Source organism: Scyliorhinus torazame, chromosome 13 (genome assembly GCF_047496885.1).
Source record: "Scyliorhinus torazame isolate Kashiwa2021f chromosome 13, sScyTor2.1, whole genome shotgun sequence".
Classification (NCBI taxonomy): Eukaryota; Metazoa; Chordata; class Chondrichthyes; order Carcharhiniformes; family Scyliorhinidae; genus Scyliorhinus; species Scyliorhinus torazame.
The window spans coordinates 85,580,742-85,595,968 of record NC_092719.1 but is presented as its reverse complement, the minus strand read 5'-3'; the positions used below and the strand labels follow the sequence as shown (position 1 = coordinate 85,595,968).

Here is a 15,227-nt window from a genome sequence, read left to right as displayed (position 1 = left end):
GCTTTCAGAGCTTTGATTTGTGAAGAGTAATAGATCTTGTGTGCACAGTATATTTAGTATTATCGTAGTAGACATTCCAAAATTCAATGTTGAGAATCACACATGAATAATGCCACTGGGACAAGAAATCATAAGACCAAGGAGCAGAATTAGGCCACTCAGCCCATGGAGTCTGTTCCGCTATTCAATCATGGCTGATATTTTTCTCATCCCTATTCTCCTACCTTCTCCCCATAACCCCCGATCACCTTATTAATCAAGAACCTATCTATCTCAGTCTTAAAGATGGTGACTGGCATCCATTGAATGGCAGGGGTGTGGAATAAAATAACTTGACGATAGTAATTCTTCTACTGGCCAAAACATGGCTCCCTGATCATTTGGTTGTCTCCACCTGGAAATCCAGAAGGATCCTAACAGGCATGATTTGATACAGATGAATAGCCATCTCTAGTACTGCATACTTTCATTGATAACATTACTATTGATGGAGCTAGTTTAGGAGATTTGGCGTTGCAGTAAATGGTAGGGGCCACATTGCTGATAAAGGAGCCTGGTTACTTGGGGCTTCAGCACAAAGTAAGAATAGTTTATCCAGTACTCCTATCACAGTTATAACTTAAATCCATCAGAGTGATACATCATGATCTTTATCATGTCTAATGTAGCTAATAGAGAATATAACACACATTAGAGTGTAAATTGATAGCCTGTTGTGTGAATTTTTCTAAAGGGTGTTTCTTTGGTATTTCTCCCTCTTAAGTTGATGGCATTTTCTATTTTCATGTACAGGTTGAATTTCTTTAAAAGAATGTGCCATTTCTACACACATCAAATCAGTTTGCAAAAACACTTGTGAAATAAACTATGAAATTTGGAAATCATGTTTGTATTTTCCATGCGTATTTGCATCATACTAATAAACTTTATTTAATCCAGGAACACCTACAGAGGAGACATGGCCAGGAATATCTTCAAATGAGGAATTTAAGGCTTACAACTTTCCTAAGTATAAGCCGCAACTTGTGATAAATCATGCACCAAGGTACTGGTAGTCAATTGCATTTATTAATGAGGTCCATTTAAATACGCATGAAATGAGCTGTGATTTACTTTCTGTCCATAGTTATCATAATGTCTGTGAACCATGAAAGATTCAAGGAATTGGGAATTGATATCAAGTAGAGCATAGGCTGATTTAGATGCACAATGGGAAAATATCCAAATATAGTAGATATTCTTCAGTGTGGATAAATACAGTACAATGTAGTTAGGCTCGGAAAGCTCCGAAATATATACCCACTAGAAGTTCTGGAGCAGGAGTGGAACCTAGTATCATAGTGAATAAACACTGGACGTTAATGAGTAATGTGATAAGACCATTAATAACCATGTTTAGTTTGCGAGCAAAGGCTGTAGTTAAAATATCACAACAGTTTTTAAAACGTAATGAAGTGGGTATCGGTATGATTTAAAACAATCGATTTCTATAAGTTGCTGAATGTCATAAATATTTGTAGAAGTAAGTTGCCAATCTAACTGGCCACGTGCCAGTGAGGCTAGAAATAGGAAGATAGAGCAGACAAACACGTGGCTAAACAGCTGGTGTAGGAGGGAGGGTTTCGGTTATCTGGACCACTGGGAGCTCTTCCGGGGCAGGTGTGACCTGTATAAGATGGACGGGTTGCATCTAAACCGGAGAGGCATAAATATCCTGGCCGCGAGATTTGCTAGTGTCACACGGGAGGGTTTAAACTAGTATGGCAGGGGGGTGGGCACGGGAGCAATAGGTCAGAAGGTGAGAGCGTTGAGGGAGAACTAGGGAATATGGACAGTGTGGCTCTGAGGCAGAGCAGACGGGGAGAAGTTGCTGAACACAGCGGGTCTGGTGGCCTGAAGTGCATATGTTTTAATGCAAGGAGCATTACGGGTAAGGCAGATGAACTTAGAGCTTGGATTAGTACTTGGAACTATGATGTTGTTGCCATTACAGAGACCTGGTTGAGGGAAGGGCAGGATTGGCAGCTAAACGTTCCAGGATTTAGATGTTTCAGGCGGGATAGAGGGGGATGTAAAAGGGGAGGCGGAGTTGCGCTACTTGTTCAGGAGAGTATCACAGCTATACAGCGAGAGGACACCTCAGAGGGCAGTGAGGCTATATGGGTAGAGATCAGGAATAAGAAGGGTGCAGTCACAATGTTGGGGGTATACTACAGGCCTCCCAACAGCCAGCGGGAGATAGAGGAGCAGATAGGTAGACAGATTTTGGAAAAGAGTAAAAACAACAGGGTTGTGGTGATGGGAGACTTCAACTTCCCCAATATTGACTGGGACTCACTTAGTGCCAGGGGCTTAGACGGGGCAGAGTTTGTAAGGAGCATCCAGGAGGGCTTCTTAAAACAATATGTAAACAGTCCAACTAGGGAAGAGGCGGTACTGGACCTGGTATTGGGGAATGAGCCCGGCCAGGTGGTAGATGTTTCAGTAGGGGAGCATTTCGGTAACAGTGACCACAATTCAGTAAGTTTTAAAGTACTGGTGGACAAGGATAAGAGTGGTCCGAGGATGAATGTGCTAAATTGGGGGAAGGCTAATTATAACAATATTAGGCGGGAACTGAAGAGCATAGATTGGGGGCGGATGTTTGAGGGCAAATCAACATCTGACATGTGGGAGGCTTTCAAGTGTCAGTTGATAGGAATACAGGACAGGCATGTTCCTGTGAGGAAGAAAGACAAATACGGCAATTTTCGGGAACCTTGGATGACGAATGATATTGTAGGCCTCGTCAAAAAGAAAAAGGAGGCATTTGTCAGGGCTAAAAGGCTGGGAACAGACGAAGCCTGTGTGGCATATAAGGAAAGTAGGAAGGAACTTAAGCAGGGAGTCAGGAGGGCTAGAAGGGGTCATGAAAAGTCATTGGCAAATAGGGTTAAGGAAAATCCCAAGGCTTTTTACACTTACATAAAAAGCAAGAGGGTAGCCAGGGAAAGGGTTGGCCCACTGAAGGATAGGCAAGGGAATCTATGTGTGGAGCCAGAGGAAATGGGCGAGGTACTAAATGAATACTTTGCATCAGTATTCACCAAAGAGAAGGAATTGGTAGATGTTGAGTCTGGAGAAGGGGGTGTAGATAGCCTGGGTCACATTGTGATCCAAAAAGATGAGGTGTTGGGTGTCTTAAAAAATATTAAGGTAGATAAGTCCCCAGGGCCGGATGGGATCTACCCCAGAATACTGAAGGAGGCTGGAGAGGAAATTGCTGAGGCCTTGACAGAAATCTTTGGATCCTCGCTGTCTTCAGGGGATGTCCCGGAGGACTGGAGAATAGCCAATGTTGTTCCTCTGTTTAAGAAGGGTGGCAGGGATAATCCCGGGAACTACAGGCCGGTGAGCCTTACTTCAGTGGTAGGGAAATTACTGGAGAGAATTCTTCGAGACAGGATCTACTCCCATTTGGAAGCAAATGGACGTATTAGTGAGAGGCAGCACGGTTTTGTGAAGGGGAGGTCGTGTCTCACTAACTTGATCGAGTTTTTCGAGGAGGTCACTAAGATGATTGATGCAGGTAGGGCAGTAGATGTTGTCTATATGGACTTCAGTAAGGCCTTTGACAAGGTCCCTCATGGTAGACTAGTACAAAAGGTGAAGTCACACGGGATCAGGGGTGAACTGGCAAGGTGGATACAGAACTGGCTAGGCCATAGAAGGCAGAGGGTAGCAATGGAGGGATGCTTTTCTAATTGGAGGGCTGTGACCAGTGGTGTTCCACAGGGATCAGTGCTGGGACCTTTGCTCTTTGTAGTATATATAAATGATTTGGAGGAAAATGTAACTGGTCTGATTAGTAAGTTTGCAGACGACACAAAGGTTGGTGGAATTGCGGATAGCGATGAGGACTGTCTGAGGATACAGCAGGATTTAGATTGTCTGGAGACTTGGGCGGAGAGATGGCAGATGGAGTTTAACCTGGACAAATGTGAGGTAATGCATTTTGGAAGGGCTAATGCAGGTAGGGAATATACAGTGAATGGTAGAACCCTCAAGAGTATTGAAAGTCAAAGAGATCTAGGAGTACAGGTCCACAGATCACTGAAAGGGGCTACACAGGTGGAGAAGGTAGTCAAGAAGGCATACGGCATGCTTGCCTTCATTGGCCGGGGCATTGAGTATAAGAATTGGCAAGTCATGTTGCAGCTGTATAGAACCTTAGTTAGGCCACACTTGGAGTATAGTGTTCAATTCTGGTCGCCACACTACCAGAAGGATGTGGAGGCTTTAGAGAGGGTGCAGAAGAGATTTACCAGAATGTTGCCTGGTATGGAGGGCATAAGCTATGAGGAGCGATTGAATAAACTCGGTTTGTTCTCACTGGAACGAAGGAGGTTGAGGGGCGACCTGATAGAGGTATACAAAATTATGAGGGGCATAGACAGAGTGGATAGTCAGAGGCTTTTCCCCAGGGTAGAGGGGTCAATTACTAGGGGGCATAGGTTTAAGGTGAGAGGGGCAAAGTTTAGAGTAGATGTACGAGGCAAGTTTTTTACGCAGAGGGTAGTGGGTGCCTGGAACTCACTACCGGAGGAGGTAGTGGAGGCAGGGACGATAGGGACATTTAAGGGGCATCTTGACAAATATATGAATAGGATGGGAATAGAAGGATACGGACCCAGGAAGTGTAGAAGATTGTAGTTTAGTCGGGCAGTATGGTCGGCACGGGCTTGGAGGGCCGAAGGGCCTGTTCCTGTGCTGTACATTTCTTTGTTCTTTGTTCTTTGTTCTTTTGTTATTTTCAAGAAGATAATGAAGTGGGTATCGGTATGATTTAAAACAATCGATTTCTATAAGTTGCTGAATGTCATAAATATTTGTAGAAGTAAGTTGCCAATCTAACTGGGCAGTGATAGCAGACCATGACCTAATACAAAAAATAACATATTCAAGGAAGATTAGAGACCGATGTAGTCGGTATGTGAAATAGATTCCAAACTAATGCCATGTAGAGTAACATCTTTAAAAGCAAGAGATATTAAATACAACGGAATGGCTGCTAAGCCATTTCAGAGGGCATTTAAGAGTCAACCACATTGCTGTGGGTCTGGAGTCACATGTAGGCCAGACCAGGTAAGGGTGGCAGATTTCCTTCCCTAAAGGATATTGGTGAACCAGATGGATTTTTACGACAATCGACAATGGTTTCATGGTCATCATTAGACTTTTAATTCCAGATATTTTATTGAGTTTAAATTCCATCATCTGCCGTGGTGGGATTCCAACCCTGGTCCCCAGATCATTATCCTGGGTCTCTGGATTACTAATCCAGCGGATAGTGACCTGGAGCCGGAATCGAACCCGGGTCCTCAGCACTGTGAAGCAGCAGTGCTAACCACTGTGCCACCGTGCCGTACCCACTTGCTAATCTCTTACCATTGTGGAAATACTCTGCACATCTGTTCCTTCTACCAAAGTGGATTGCCTCCTATTTTTCCACAATATCTTCCATCTGCCATGTTCTTGTCCACTCACTAAATCTGTCCAAATCCTCCACATAGCCCCTTTTTTTGTGATTTTCTGACGGCCCATGGGTTGGAGTGGCTTTGAGGGTAACCAGAAACCAGAACACTCAATTTCTTTGCCTCTCGGTCTTTCCAGGGATCAATAGGGGACATGTGCAACATCTTTCACATCTGCAACAGCTCAATGCATAAAGAAGGCCACAGATGGTCTTTACAGGAAGGCCCATCATTGTGGCAGGTTTGCTCTGGAGAAAGTTCGCCAGGCTGCGAGATTAACCAGCTTTGCCGGCATCTCGGGCTTCCCAAGAGTGCAGAGGGCAAAAGACTGCACCCGTGTAATTATATGGACCCTATGGCAGCAGCCCCTCATGTTTATAAACCGCAACGGCTACCATTTCATTAAGGTGAAACTGGTGTGTGACCATTGGAAGCACAGGTGTATGCACCTTACCCTAGGAGTTGCCATGGCTCCTACATCCTGAGTCACTCCCAGCTGCCTGATATTTTCAAGGGGCCAGTAAATCTGCAGGGATGGCTACTTGTAGATAAGGGATATCCCTGAAATGACAGGATTTCACTTAGAATTGCATTGTATCGTGCCCTTCACAATCTGGCAACGTGAAGAATTGATCCAGTGCCAGAGGGTGAACTAGATGAGGATGAGAGCTCATTGGATAATGACGATTTGGTGGCCCAGGAAGCTCCGGAAGCTGTTCAGGCTCAGTATGAATGTGATTACGCCATGGAGGAACAAAGACATAGGAGACGTGCCTGATATTTTAATTGTTGACAGGTTCCAGGAAGGGTAATGTTAAGTGAGAGCATACCACCATATCTCTCCTTACCCTCAATGCCATAGAATCCCTACAGGGCGGAAGGAGACAATTCGGCCCATTGGGTCTGCACTGCCCCTCTGAAAGGACACTCTACCTAAGTCCAGCCCTCCCCATTCTCTTCCCATAACACCGATCGTGGCCAATCCACATAACCAGACATCTCTGGACTACTATTCCCTTTCATCTTGGGATGTCCAACCATTCGCTGCGAGAACGAGTCCAGCATTCACACTTGCACGTTCTGGCCCCATAAATCACCAGACCATGATCTTGGCTTCAGTCAACAGTGTCCTGTGAATGTGCTCGCTCTGGGAACTGAGAGTCTTACAAGAGAAAACCTGAAGCCTTCGCCTCAATCTAATGATGCAAACACTGCTGCAACCGAGATGAGTCACCTCCTTCTTCTGTGCAGGTCTTATCTTCTGCCACCACCACAGGAGACACAAATGTCACTAGAATAATCAATGTTGATGACCTGCCCTCAATCAATGGTGTTCCTTCTGGGAGAACAGTTAGATAGAAACGCTTACATTACACCCTTCAATAAAGATTTAACCACATCTCTCTGACATCACGCAAGAGTGAAGAGACTAGTTCAACTGAGGGTGACATCACAGGAATGTTAATTTCACAGTGGGACAATGTGGGAGGATGGATAGAGGATTCCAATGTACCACTTCACAATGTCTTCAGTTGACCAAAACATTCATATACCATTTTTGTAAGGGCCACGAAGAATCCAGCACGAGTTTTAAGGATACAAAGTAATAACATTTATTTACTATAACATATATACATAACAGTAGCAGTAACTTCCCTTGCTACATACTCCTTCCTGCTGGTTCCTGAACTGGCCAGCTTTATTTATACTAGGAGTTTACTAGTGGTTTCTCCGCCCCCCTCATTGGGGAAGCTCATACTCTCACAGGATTGTGGGATAGTCATTAGTCCCCAGCCAATGGTAAGTAGGCAGGTTATAACAACCATCAAATGTATTAATAAAAGGGCAATTCTCTTTACGGTGAGAGCACACTACTGACCCAAAAGTAACAAAATTTCTTAATTTTCTTCGCCCTACCGTTACACCTGGGGTGTGGCCCTGACATCCGTAGCAGAAGTTGAGGCAGACTGCTACATCCTGATGTCTGCAATGACCTTAGTGGATGTCCGCTGGTGACCCGAGGCTTGAAGGGCCCTGGCCTGATAAACCTCTCCTGCTCGGGCAGAAGCGTACTCAGCGGCCTGAACGGCTGGAGTGCATGTGAGTGGCTGCACACCCTCCGACTGGTGCTTATCCTCACTCTGTGTGCCCGAGGGCACCGACCTGATTTCTGCAGCAGATGGTGCACCTGGAGGAAGGTCAAGGTGCCTCATCCCCATGTCGTCTATATCTTGATGGTGCCCACCAGGGTGTGTGATTGAGTGAAAATCTGGCAAGATCTGCTGGACCAACATCTCCATGGTGGTCACCAACCTTCCCATCGTGTGACCTCGAGATGCTGCCTTGACATCAGACCAGAACGTGGGCAAACTTGTCCATTGTTCGCTCTAGTCTGTTAAATGACTGCCAAATCTCTGCCTGATGGTATGCTTCCTGTTGTTGTATCTCCAGCATTGAATTGGTCGTTGCTTCCAAAAGCTTATCATCTGACTTGGACTGAGCAGCCCTCCGAGTGCCCGAGACCTTGGCTGCCTTGTGGCCCTTGAAGCGATGGTGCCGTGAAAATAGTTTCAGTTGATAAGCATGAACTCCATAAGACTACATGTGACTCTGTGATTGTCAGGATTTGATTAAGTGATTGAACTGTGACCCATACTAAGTTGCTGGGAGAGGCCAATCTCCATTTTCCCACAGGAGTGTGATCCCACTGCTCCCCAGCTAGCTTGGCTGCAGCCTCCTTGAACTCATTGAGACCCATCCCTCCCTCTGTGCGCATTGTTTCCTTCTGTTCTGTGCCAGATTGGCTTTTTTGAAGACGAAAGAAAGGCATATGATGAGAATGGATGGAGAAGAAGTTGTGTGAGATGCATGTCCCCTGTCTGTGGAAGGTTCTCCACAGAAGGGCTAGAGGATGTTGTGTGAGCAACATGATAGATGGGATGGTAGTAATGTGAAAGCCTCTGTCAGAGAAAGAGTATTGATGTGTGACCCCACTAATGCCCTGGTAAGATCCGTGAAGAGAGTAGCCGTTGAGTGCATTATGCCATGATAAAAGTTTGATATTGAAGGGTGCTATGAGAGGACATACCTTGGAGGAGCAGAAGAGATCATTCATCCTCTTCTTACACTGGATAGCTCTTCAGGTGTGCATGACAGCCACATTGATCTGCTCTGCGACAGTCTCCCAGGCCAGAGATGTGAAGTTGGTATGCTTCCCGGAGCTATCCCGGGATACAGGACATGCCTGTGTACCTGCACTCCTCTGACAAAGGGCCTATGGTCCGGTGGGTGAAGCAGGGTGCTGCCTCCTTGAGGCTGCAAGCCTTGTTCTTCTGCTTGCCAGACATCTGTGATAATCTGAACACGGGTGGGCTGAAGAGAGTGAGATGTGTGTTGGACTTGGGTTTAAATATGGCTCCTGGACTTTCGAACCTGCCAGCTGACAGTGGGTAAATGAATCTGCTCCCAACACAACATCTGATTTAGACATAGATATAGAATTTACAGTGCAGAAGGAGGCCATTTGGCCCATCGAGTCTGCACCAACCTTTGGAAAGAACACCCCACACCTCCACTCTATCCCCATAACCCCACCTAACCTTTTTTGGACACTAAGGGCAATTTAGCATGGCCAATCCACCTAACCTGCACATCTTTGGACTGTGGGAGGAAACCGGAGCACCCGGAGGAAACCCACGCAGACACGGGGAGAACCTGCAGACTCCGCACAGACAGTGGCCCAAGCCGGGAATCGAACCTGTGAAGCAACTGTGCTACCATGCTGCCCCCTGCACGATTTGGCACAATGCAAGCCTGTGCATAATTAATGAGCTTCCCAGCACTGAATAGGGGCGTACATTCCCACCATTGTCAAATAGGTTAGGTGCGGGCCTTAGTCTCATTAAAATTCCACGCATTATTTCTGTGCTGCTGGGAGCGCGGATGACTCGTGAGATCCTGTGTCAGACTGAAATCTGACTGTAAGATTTAACGGAATATCCTTCATTGCCTTCAAGGAATGAAGGGTATTTGTAGAGTATTTTCTTATTATGGCTTTTACCTACATTTGGTTGCCTCTCTTAATGGACTGAATTAGGTAGAATCCAAGTTTGGATGATTTGTACATGTCTTATGAAGGTAATCAGCTTGATATAGTTATTCATACAAAAGTGTGCCTGCTTATCTTCCTCACTCCTGGAGGCATACAGAAAAGATGAACAACTATAAGGACAGATGTGTGTGCTAATCTAACTCCTTCAACTTGAGACTTGCTTTTTCTTACAGATTGGACATTGAAGGAATTGAATTGTTATCCAATTTTTTACAAGTAAGTTGAATAATTGAAATGTTGATAATTCTTTCAACATAGATCAAAGTAATTTTCACTTTGTTTTAAAAGTAATTAAGAGGTATCTAATTTGCTTTTCAGTACCAGGCGAAGAAGAGAATTTCTGCAGAAGATGCCATGAAGCATCTTTACTTTAAAAGTCTTGGAACAAGGGCACACACTCTACCCGATGGTAAATCAATCACTGCTTCATAATTAGTGGTAATCTTTTAAAATACTTTAATGTCCCATGGTGTTACAGGAAGTCATTACCCAGTGTAGGTTCCGGGTGAAATTGTGGCCGATGCCAAAAGATGTTTTGATCAGATTGTACAAACTGATTTGATTTGATTTATTATTGTCACATGTATTAGTATACAGTGAAAAGTATTGTTTCTTGCATGATATCCAGACAACGCATACCATACATAGGGAAGGAAGGAGAGACTGCAGACTGTAATGTTACAATCATAGCTAGATTGTAGAGAAAAGAGCAACTTAATATGAGGTAGGTACATTCAAAAGTCTGATGGCACTAGGGAGGAAGCTGTTCTTGAGTCGGTTGGTACTTGACCTCAAACGTTTGTATCGTTTTCCTGACTGAAGAAGGTGGAAGAGAGTATGTCGAGGGTGCATGGGGTCCTTAATTATGGTGGCTGCCTTTCCGAGGCAGCAGGAATTGTAGATCGAGTCAGTGGATGGGAGGCTGGTTTGCGCGATGGATTGGGCTACATTCATGACCCTTTGTAGGTTCCTCCGGTCTTGGGCAGAGCAGGATCTGTACCAAGCTGCGATACAACCAGAAAGAATGCTTTCTATGGTGCATCTGTAAAAGTTGGTGAAAGTCGTTGTTGAAATGCCAAATTTCCTTAGTCTTCTGAGAAAGTCGAGTCGTTGGTGGGCTTTCTTAACTATAATGTCGGCATGGCGGGACCAGGCCAGGTGGTTGTTGATCTGGACACCAAAAAACTTGAAGCCCTCAACCCTTTCTACTTCATTCCCATTGATGTAGTCAGGGGCATGTTCTCCACTACGCTTCCTGAAGTCGATGACCATCTCCTTTGTTTTGTTGACATTGAGGGAGAGTTCACCAGATTCTCTATCTCATTCCTATACTCTGTCTCATCATTGTTTGAGATCCGACCCACTACTGTGGTGTCATTCGCAAACTTGAAAATCGAATTGATGGGGAATTTGGCCACACAGTCATAGGTGTATAAGGAAATATAGTAAGGGGCTGAGGTCACAGCCTTGTGGGGCACCGGTGTTGAGGATGAACATGGAGGAGATGTTGTTGCCTATCCTTACTGATCGTGGCCTGTGAGTTAGGAAGTTCAGGATCCAATTGCAGAGGGAGGAGCCGAGGCAAAGGCTCGGAGGGAATTTCGGAGGGATTAAATTCTCATTTTAAAGTCAAGCATTCTGTCCTTATTTTTATTGTTCATTCTAAATCTCTTTTTCCATAGTTGTAATGGAAACTGTCTATGTAAGCTTGCTATTCTATGTTCACACCCACTGCTGGTAAGATATGACTACACCAGCAGAAGCTTGCAATTACAATAGGACTAATTTACACAAGCAATTTTCATTCTTAAATGTGGATATAGGAATTTATGATGGAAACGTTAACAGCAAGTTAGCACAAGATTTCACTCTCTCTCTCTCTCTCTCTCTCTCTCTCTCTCTCTGCATCCTCCTCTGGTTCTGTCTCCTGCTTCTCCTTTTTTATTTTGGGTGGGTGGCAGCACATAATATAGCATTTGGAACGTGGATTATGGGGAAAATGTGGCCCCCAAGCAACTCCCTTTTCCTCTCCATTATCCCACTGCTTTCATCATATTTCCGACTCTTTCACCTTCCCATTCCCCATCCTGGCATAGCCTCTTCTATTTTGAGCCACCGGCTCAGTGTTCATATTCTCTCAGCACACTTGTTCGAACACTTAATTCACCCGTAACTCATCATCCACTCCCACTAAGGATAGGTGCGAGAGGTCTCCCTAATCTGCTACTCCCCTATCTCTCTTACCCTACCATCCTATCTGGTTTCCACAAAGATAATTTGGTTACTTCAAAATTCTATTTTAAAGCATCAAATTAAAATGTGAAGGGGGAAAAAAACTGCCTGTCTGCTTTTCTTTCTCCTTCTGCCATTATTTGTTTCTACATCTCAGAAAAACTGTCAGTGTTCACTACCAATACAACTGTCAAACTGACAACAACTTCTGGACTCTACATATAGATGGAATAATGTGGAAATCCAGAAGTTTCTGTCAGTGATTCTACCCTTCCTCGCAGGATGAGAGGTTGAAGTTGCCCCATACTGCAAACAAGTTGAAATCACTGAACTGACTAGAGCTTGCCCTTCTACAATATTGGTATCGCTGTAAGAACCCTTGAAAGACATCCGGTGGTGGCTATGAAGGAGTAAGTCGCACATTTGGTGGCCCCCGCTCAGGTCGGACTTTTGGACCTTTTCCCCTGATTTTTTACCGGACTTGATTTGAAAAATTGATGACGGAGGCAATTGTGAACTGAATTCCCACATCAGTGCATGGAGAGGAGGACTAGAAGTGCTCGCAAAGGCAGAAACAGAAGGACAGAAGGCTTGGGCTGAAGCTGCACCGGGAGTAAGCATGGCGGAGGACCGGACCTCTGGTTTGTTGCCCCAGCGGTCAAAGGAGCAGTTGATGCAAGTTATCCAGGGGGGCTTCGCCAAGCAGAAGCGGGACTGCTTGGACCTGATTAAAGAGGCAATTTCGCGGCTGGAACGTAGATTGGATGCCCAAGATCGGGCGATCCAGAAAGTAGAGAAGGCACTGGCTGACCAGGAGGAACATCAAATAGCGGGGGAGTTGGAGGTGGGGATGCTAAGAGACCAGCAGAAAAGGCTCCTAGAGAAGGTGGACGACCTAGAGAACAGGTCCCGTCGGCAGAGCTTGAGGATCGTTGGGCTCCCGGAGGGATCCGAAGGAGCGGACGCTGGGGCATACATAGTGGCCATGTTTGAGGAGCTGCAAGGTGGGGGGGGGGGGGGAGAAACATTCCCCCAACTGTTGGAGGTGGACAGGGCTCACAGAGCGCTTGCGAGGAAGCCACAAATGGGAGACCCCCCGAGGGCAATGGTGGTGAGATTCCACAGATATCTGCATAAGGAGCGCGTTTTACAATGGGCCAAGCAGACACCTAGCTGCAAATGGGACAACAGTATCCTGCGGATCTATCAAGACCTGAGTGCGGTGGCCAGGAGAAGAGCGGGGTTTAACCAGACCAGGTCGACAATTTTCAAGAAAAAGGTGAAGTTCGGGCTGTTGTATCCGGCCCGCCTCTGGGTCACACACAAGGAGCAACATCTCTATTTTGAGTCAGCTGAAGAAGCGCTGGACTGGTGTCGGACTGAGAACTTTGAATTTTGCTGTAGTGTTTATGTTTTTCAAAAAAGGTTTCTTGTTTCTTGCTTTTTCGGACGTTATTTGTTATGCCTGCTGTATGGATCTGAGGCCAGCTGCAGAGCTGTGTAAGGTAAAGTTTGCATTTGCACTATAGGGGGATGGAGGTGTGTTTGTTCAGATGCTGGAATTTTTGCTTGATCCCTTTTTTTGTGTTCAACTTCGTTTTTTTAAATCTGTCGGACAATTGTGTTGGAATTGTTTTTCATTTGAATATGTATGTATGAGCGGGGGTGGGGTGGGAACAATTGGTGGGAGATTGTCTGGCGCCAGGGGCGAGGGCCACCAAACTAGCTGGGCCGGTGGAGGCGTGGAGCGTGGGCTGGTGACTGGCCCAAGAGAGGGGATGGCTGATCGGCGAAGGGGGGGGGGGCGATGAGCCCCCCAACTAGACTGATCACCTAGCATGTAAGAGGGCTCAATGGGCCGGTCAAGAGGGCACGCATGTTCGTGCATTTGTGAGGACTGAAGGCGGATGTGGTAATGCTGCAGGAGATGCACCTTAGAGTAGCTGACCAGATTAGGTTAAGGAAAGGTTGGGTCAGACAGGTTTTTCACTGGGACTGGACTCGAAGACGAGAGGGGTCGCGATCTTGATCAACAAGTGAGTGATGTTTGAGGCGGCAAGAATAGTTTCAGATGTGGGAGGCCGGTACATTATAGTCAGTGAGAAATTGGATGGGGTGCAGGTGGTACTAGTAAATGTATACGCAGCAAACTGGGACGATGTGGAGTTTATAAAGAGGATGCTGGGGAAGATACCGGACCTGGATTCGCATAAACTGGTCATGGGAGGGGACTTCAATACAGTTATTGACCCTGGTTTAGACCGGTCAAGCTCATAAACGGGCAGGGTGCCAGCAATGGCTAAGGGGCTAAAAGGGTTCATGGAGCAGATTTTTGGGGGGGGGGGGGGGTGGACCCATGGAGATTTGGGCAGCCAAAAGTAAAGGAATTCTCCTTCTACTCGCATGTGCATAAAGTACACTCCCAGATCGATTTCTTTATTCTGAGCAGGGCTCTACTGGTGGGGATGGTGCACACGGGGTACTTGGCGATCACAATCTCCGACCATGCCCCACACTGGGTTTTCCTACAGGTTAGTAAAGACAGTAATCAGCCCCCGCACTGGAGGTTAGACGTGGGGCTCTTAGCGGACGAGGAGGTGTGCGGGCGGTTGAGGAAATGTATTCAAAATTACCTGGAGGTCAATGACACGGGGGAAATTTAGGCAGCGGTGGTCTGGGAGGCATTGAAGGCGGTGGTTAGAGGTGAGCTGATCTCGATACAGGCCCACAGGCAGAAGGTAGACAGGACAGAGACGGACCAACCGGTAAAGGAGATACTACAGGTCGACAGGAGGTATGCGGAGTCCCCAGAGGCAGGGCTTTTAAGGGAACGGCGGAGGCTACAGGCGGAGTCCGGCTTGTTAACCACATGGAGGGCGGTAGAGCAGCTGAGAAAGGCGAGGGGGGCGATTTATGAGTGTGGAGAGAAGGCCATCAGAATGCTTGCACAGCAGCCTAGAAAGAGGGAGGCAGCCATGGAGATAGAGAAAGTAAAGGATGGAGACGGGAACCTGGTGGGAGACTCTGCAGGAGTGAATAAGGCATTTAAGGAGTTTTATAGTAGGCTGTATGGGTCGGAACCCCCACCGGGGCCAGAGGGGATGAGGCACTTCCTAGGGGGGCTGAATTTCCCTAAGGTGGACGGGGAGCTGGTCGAAGGGCTGGGGGCACCGATCGGGATTGAAGAGATAGCGAAGGGGCTGAAAGCCATGCAGTCGGGTAAAGCCCTGGGGCTGGATGGGTACCCAGCGGAGTTCCATCAAATGTTCGCTGGGATTTTGGGGCCACATTCAATGAGGCAAGGGAACGTGGGGTGCTTCCCCCGACGATGTCACAGGCCACGATCTTGCTGATTCTGAAGCGGGATCAGG

At 46.4% G+C, this 15,227-nt stretch overlaps 1 protein-coding gene across 1 annotated transcript in view; it reads left to right on the top strand.

Moving 5' to 3' along the window:
• Positions 1–15,227, top strand: part of cdk17 (cyclin dependent kinase 17) — a 334,713-nt gene that overhangs the window by 302,325 nt on the left and 17,161 nt on the right. Inside the window, 3 exon segments of the mRNA XM_072471934.1 lie at positions 940–1,045; positions 9,798–9,840; positions 9,943–10,033. Of these exon segments, the coding sequence (XP_072328035.1) occupies positions 940–1,045; positions 9,798–9,840; positions 9,943–10,033 (240 nt within the window).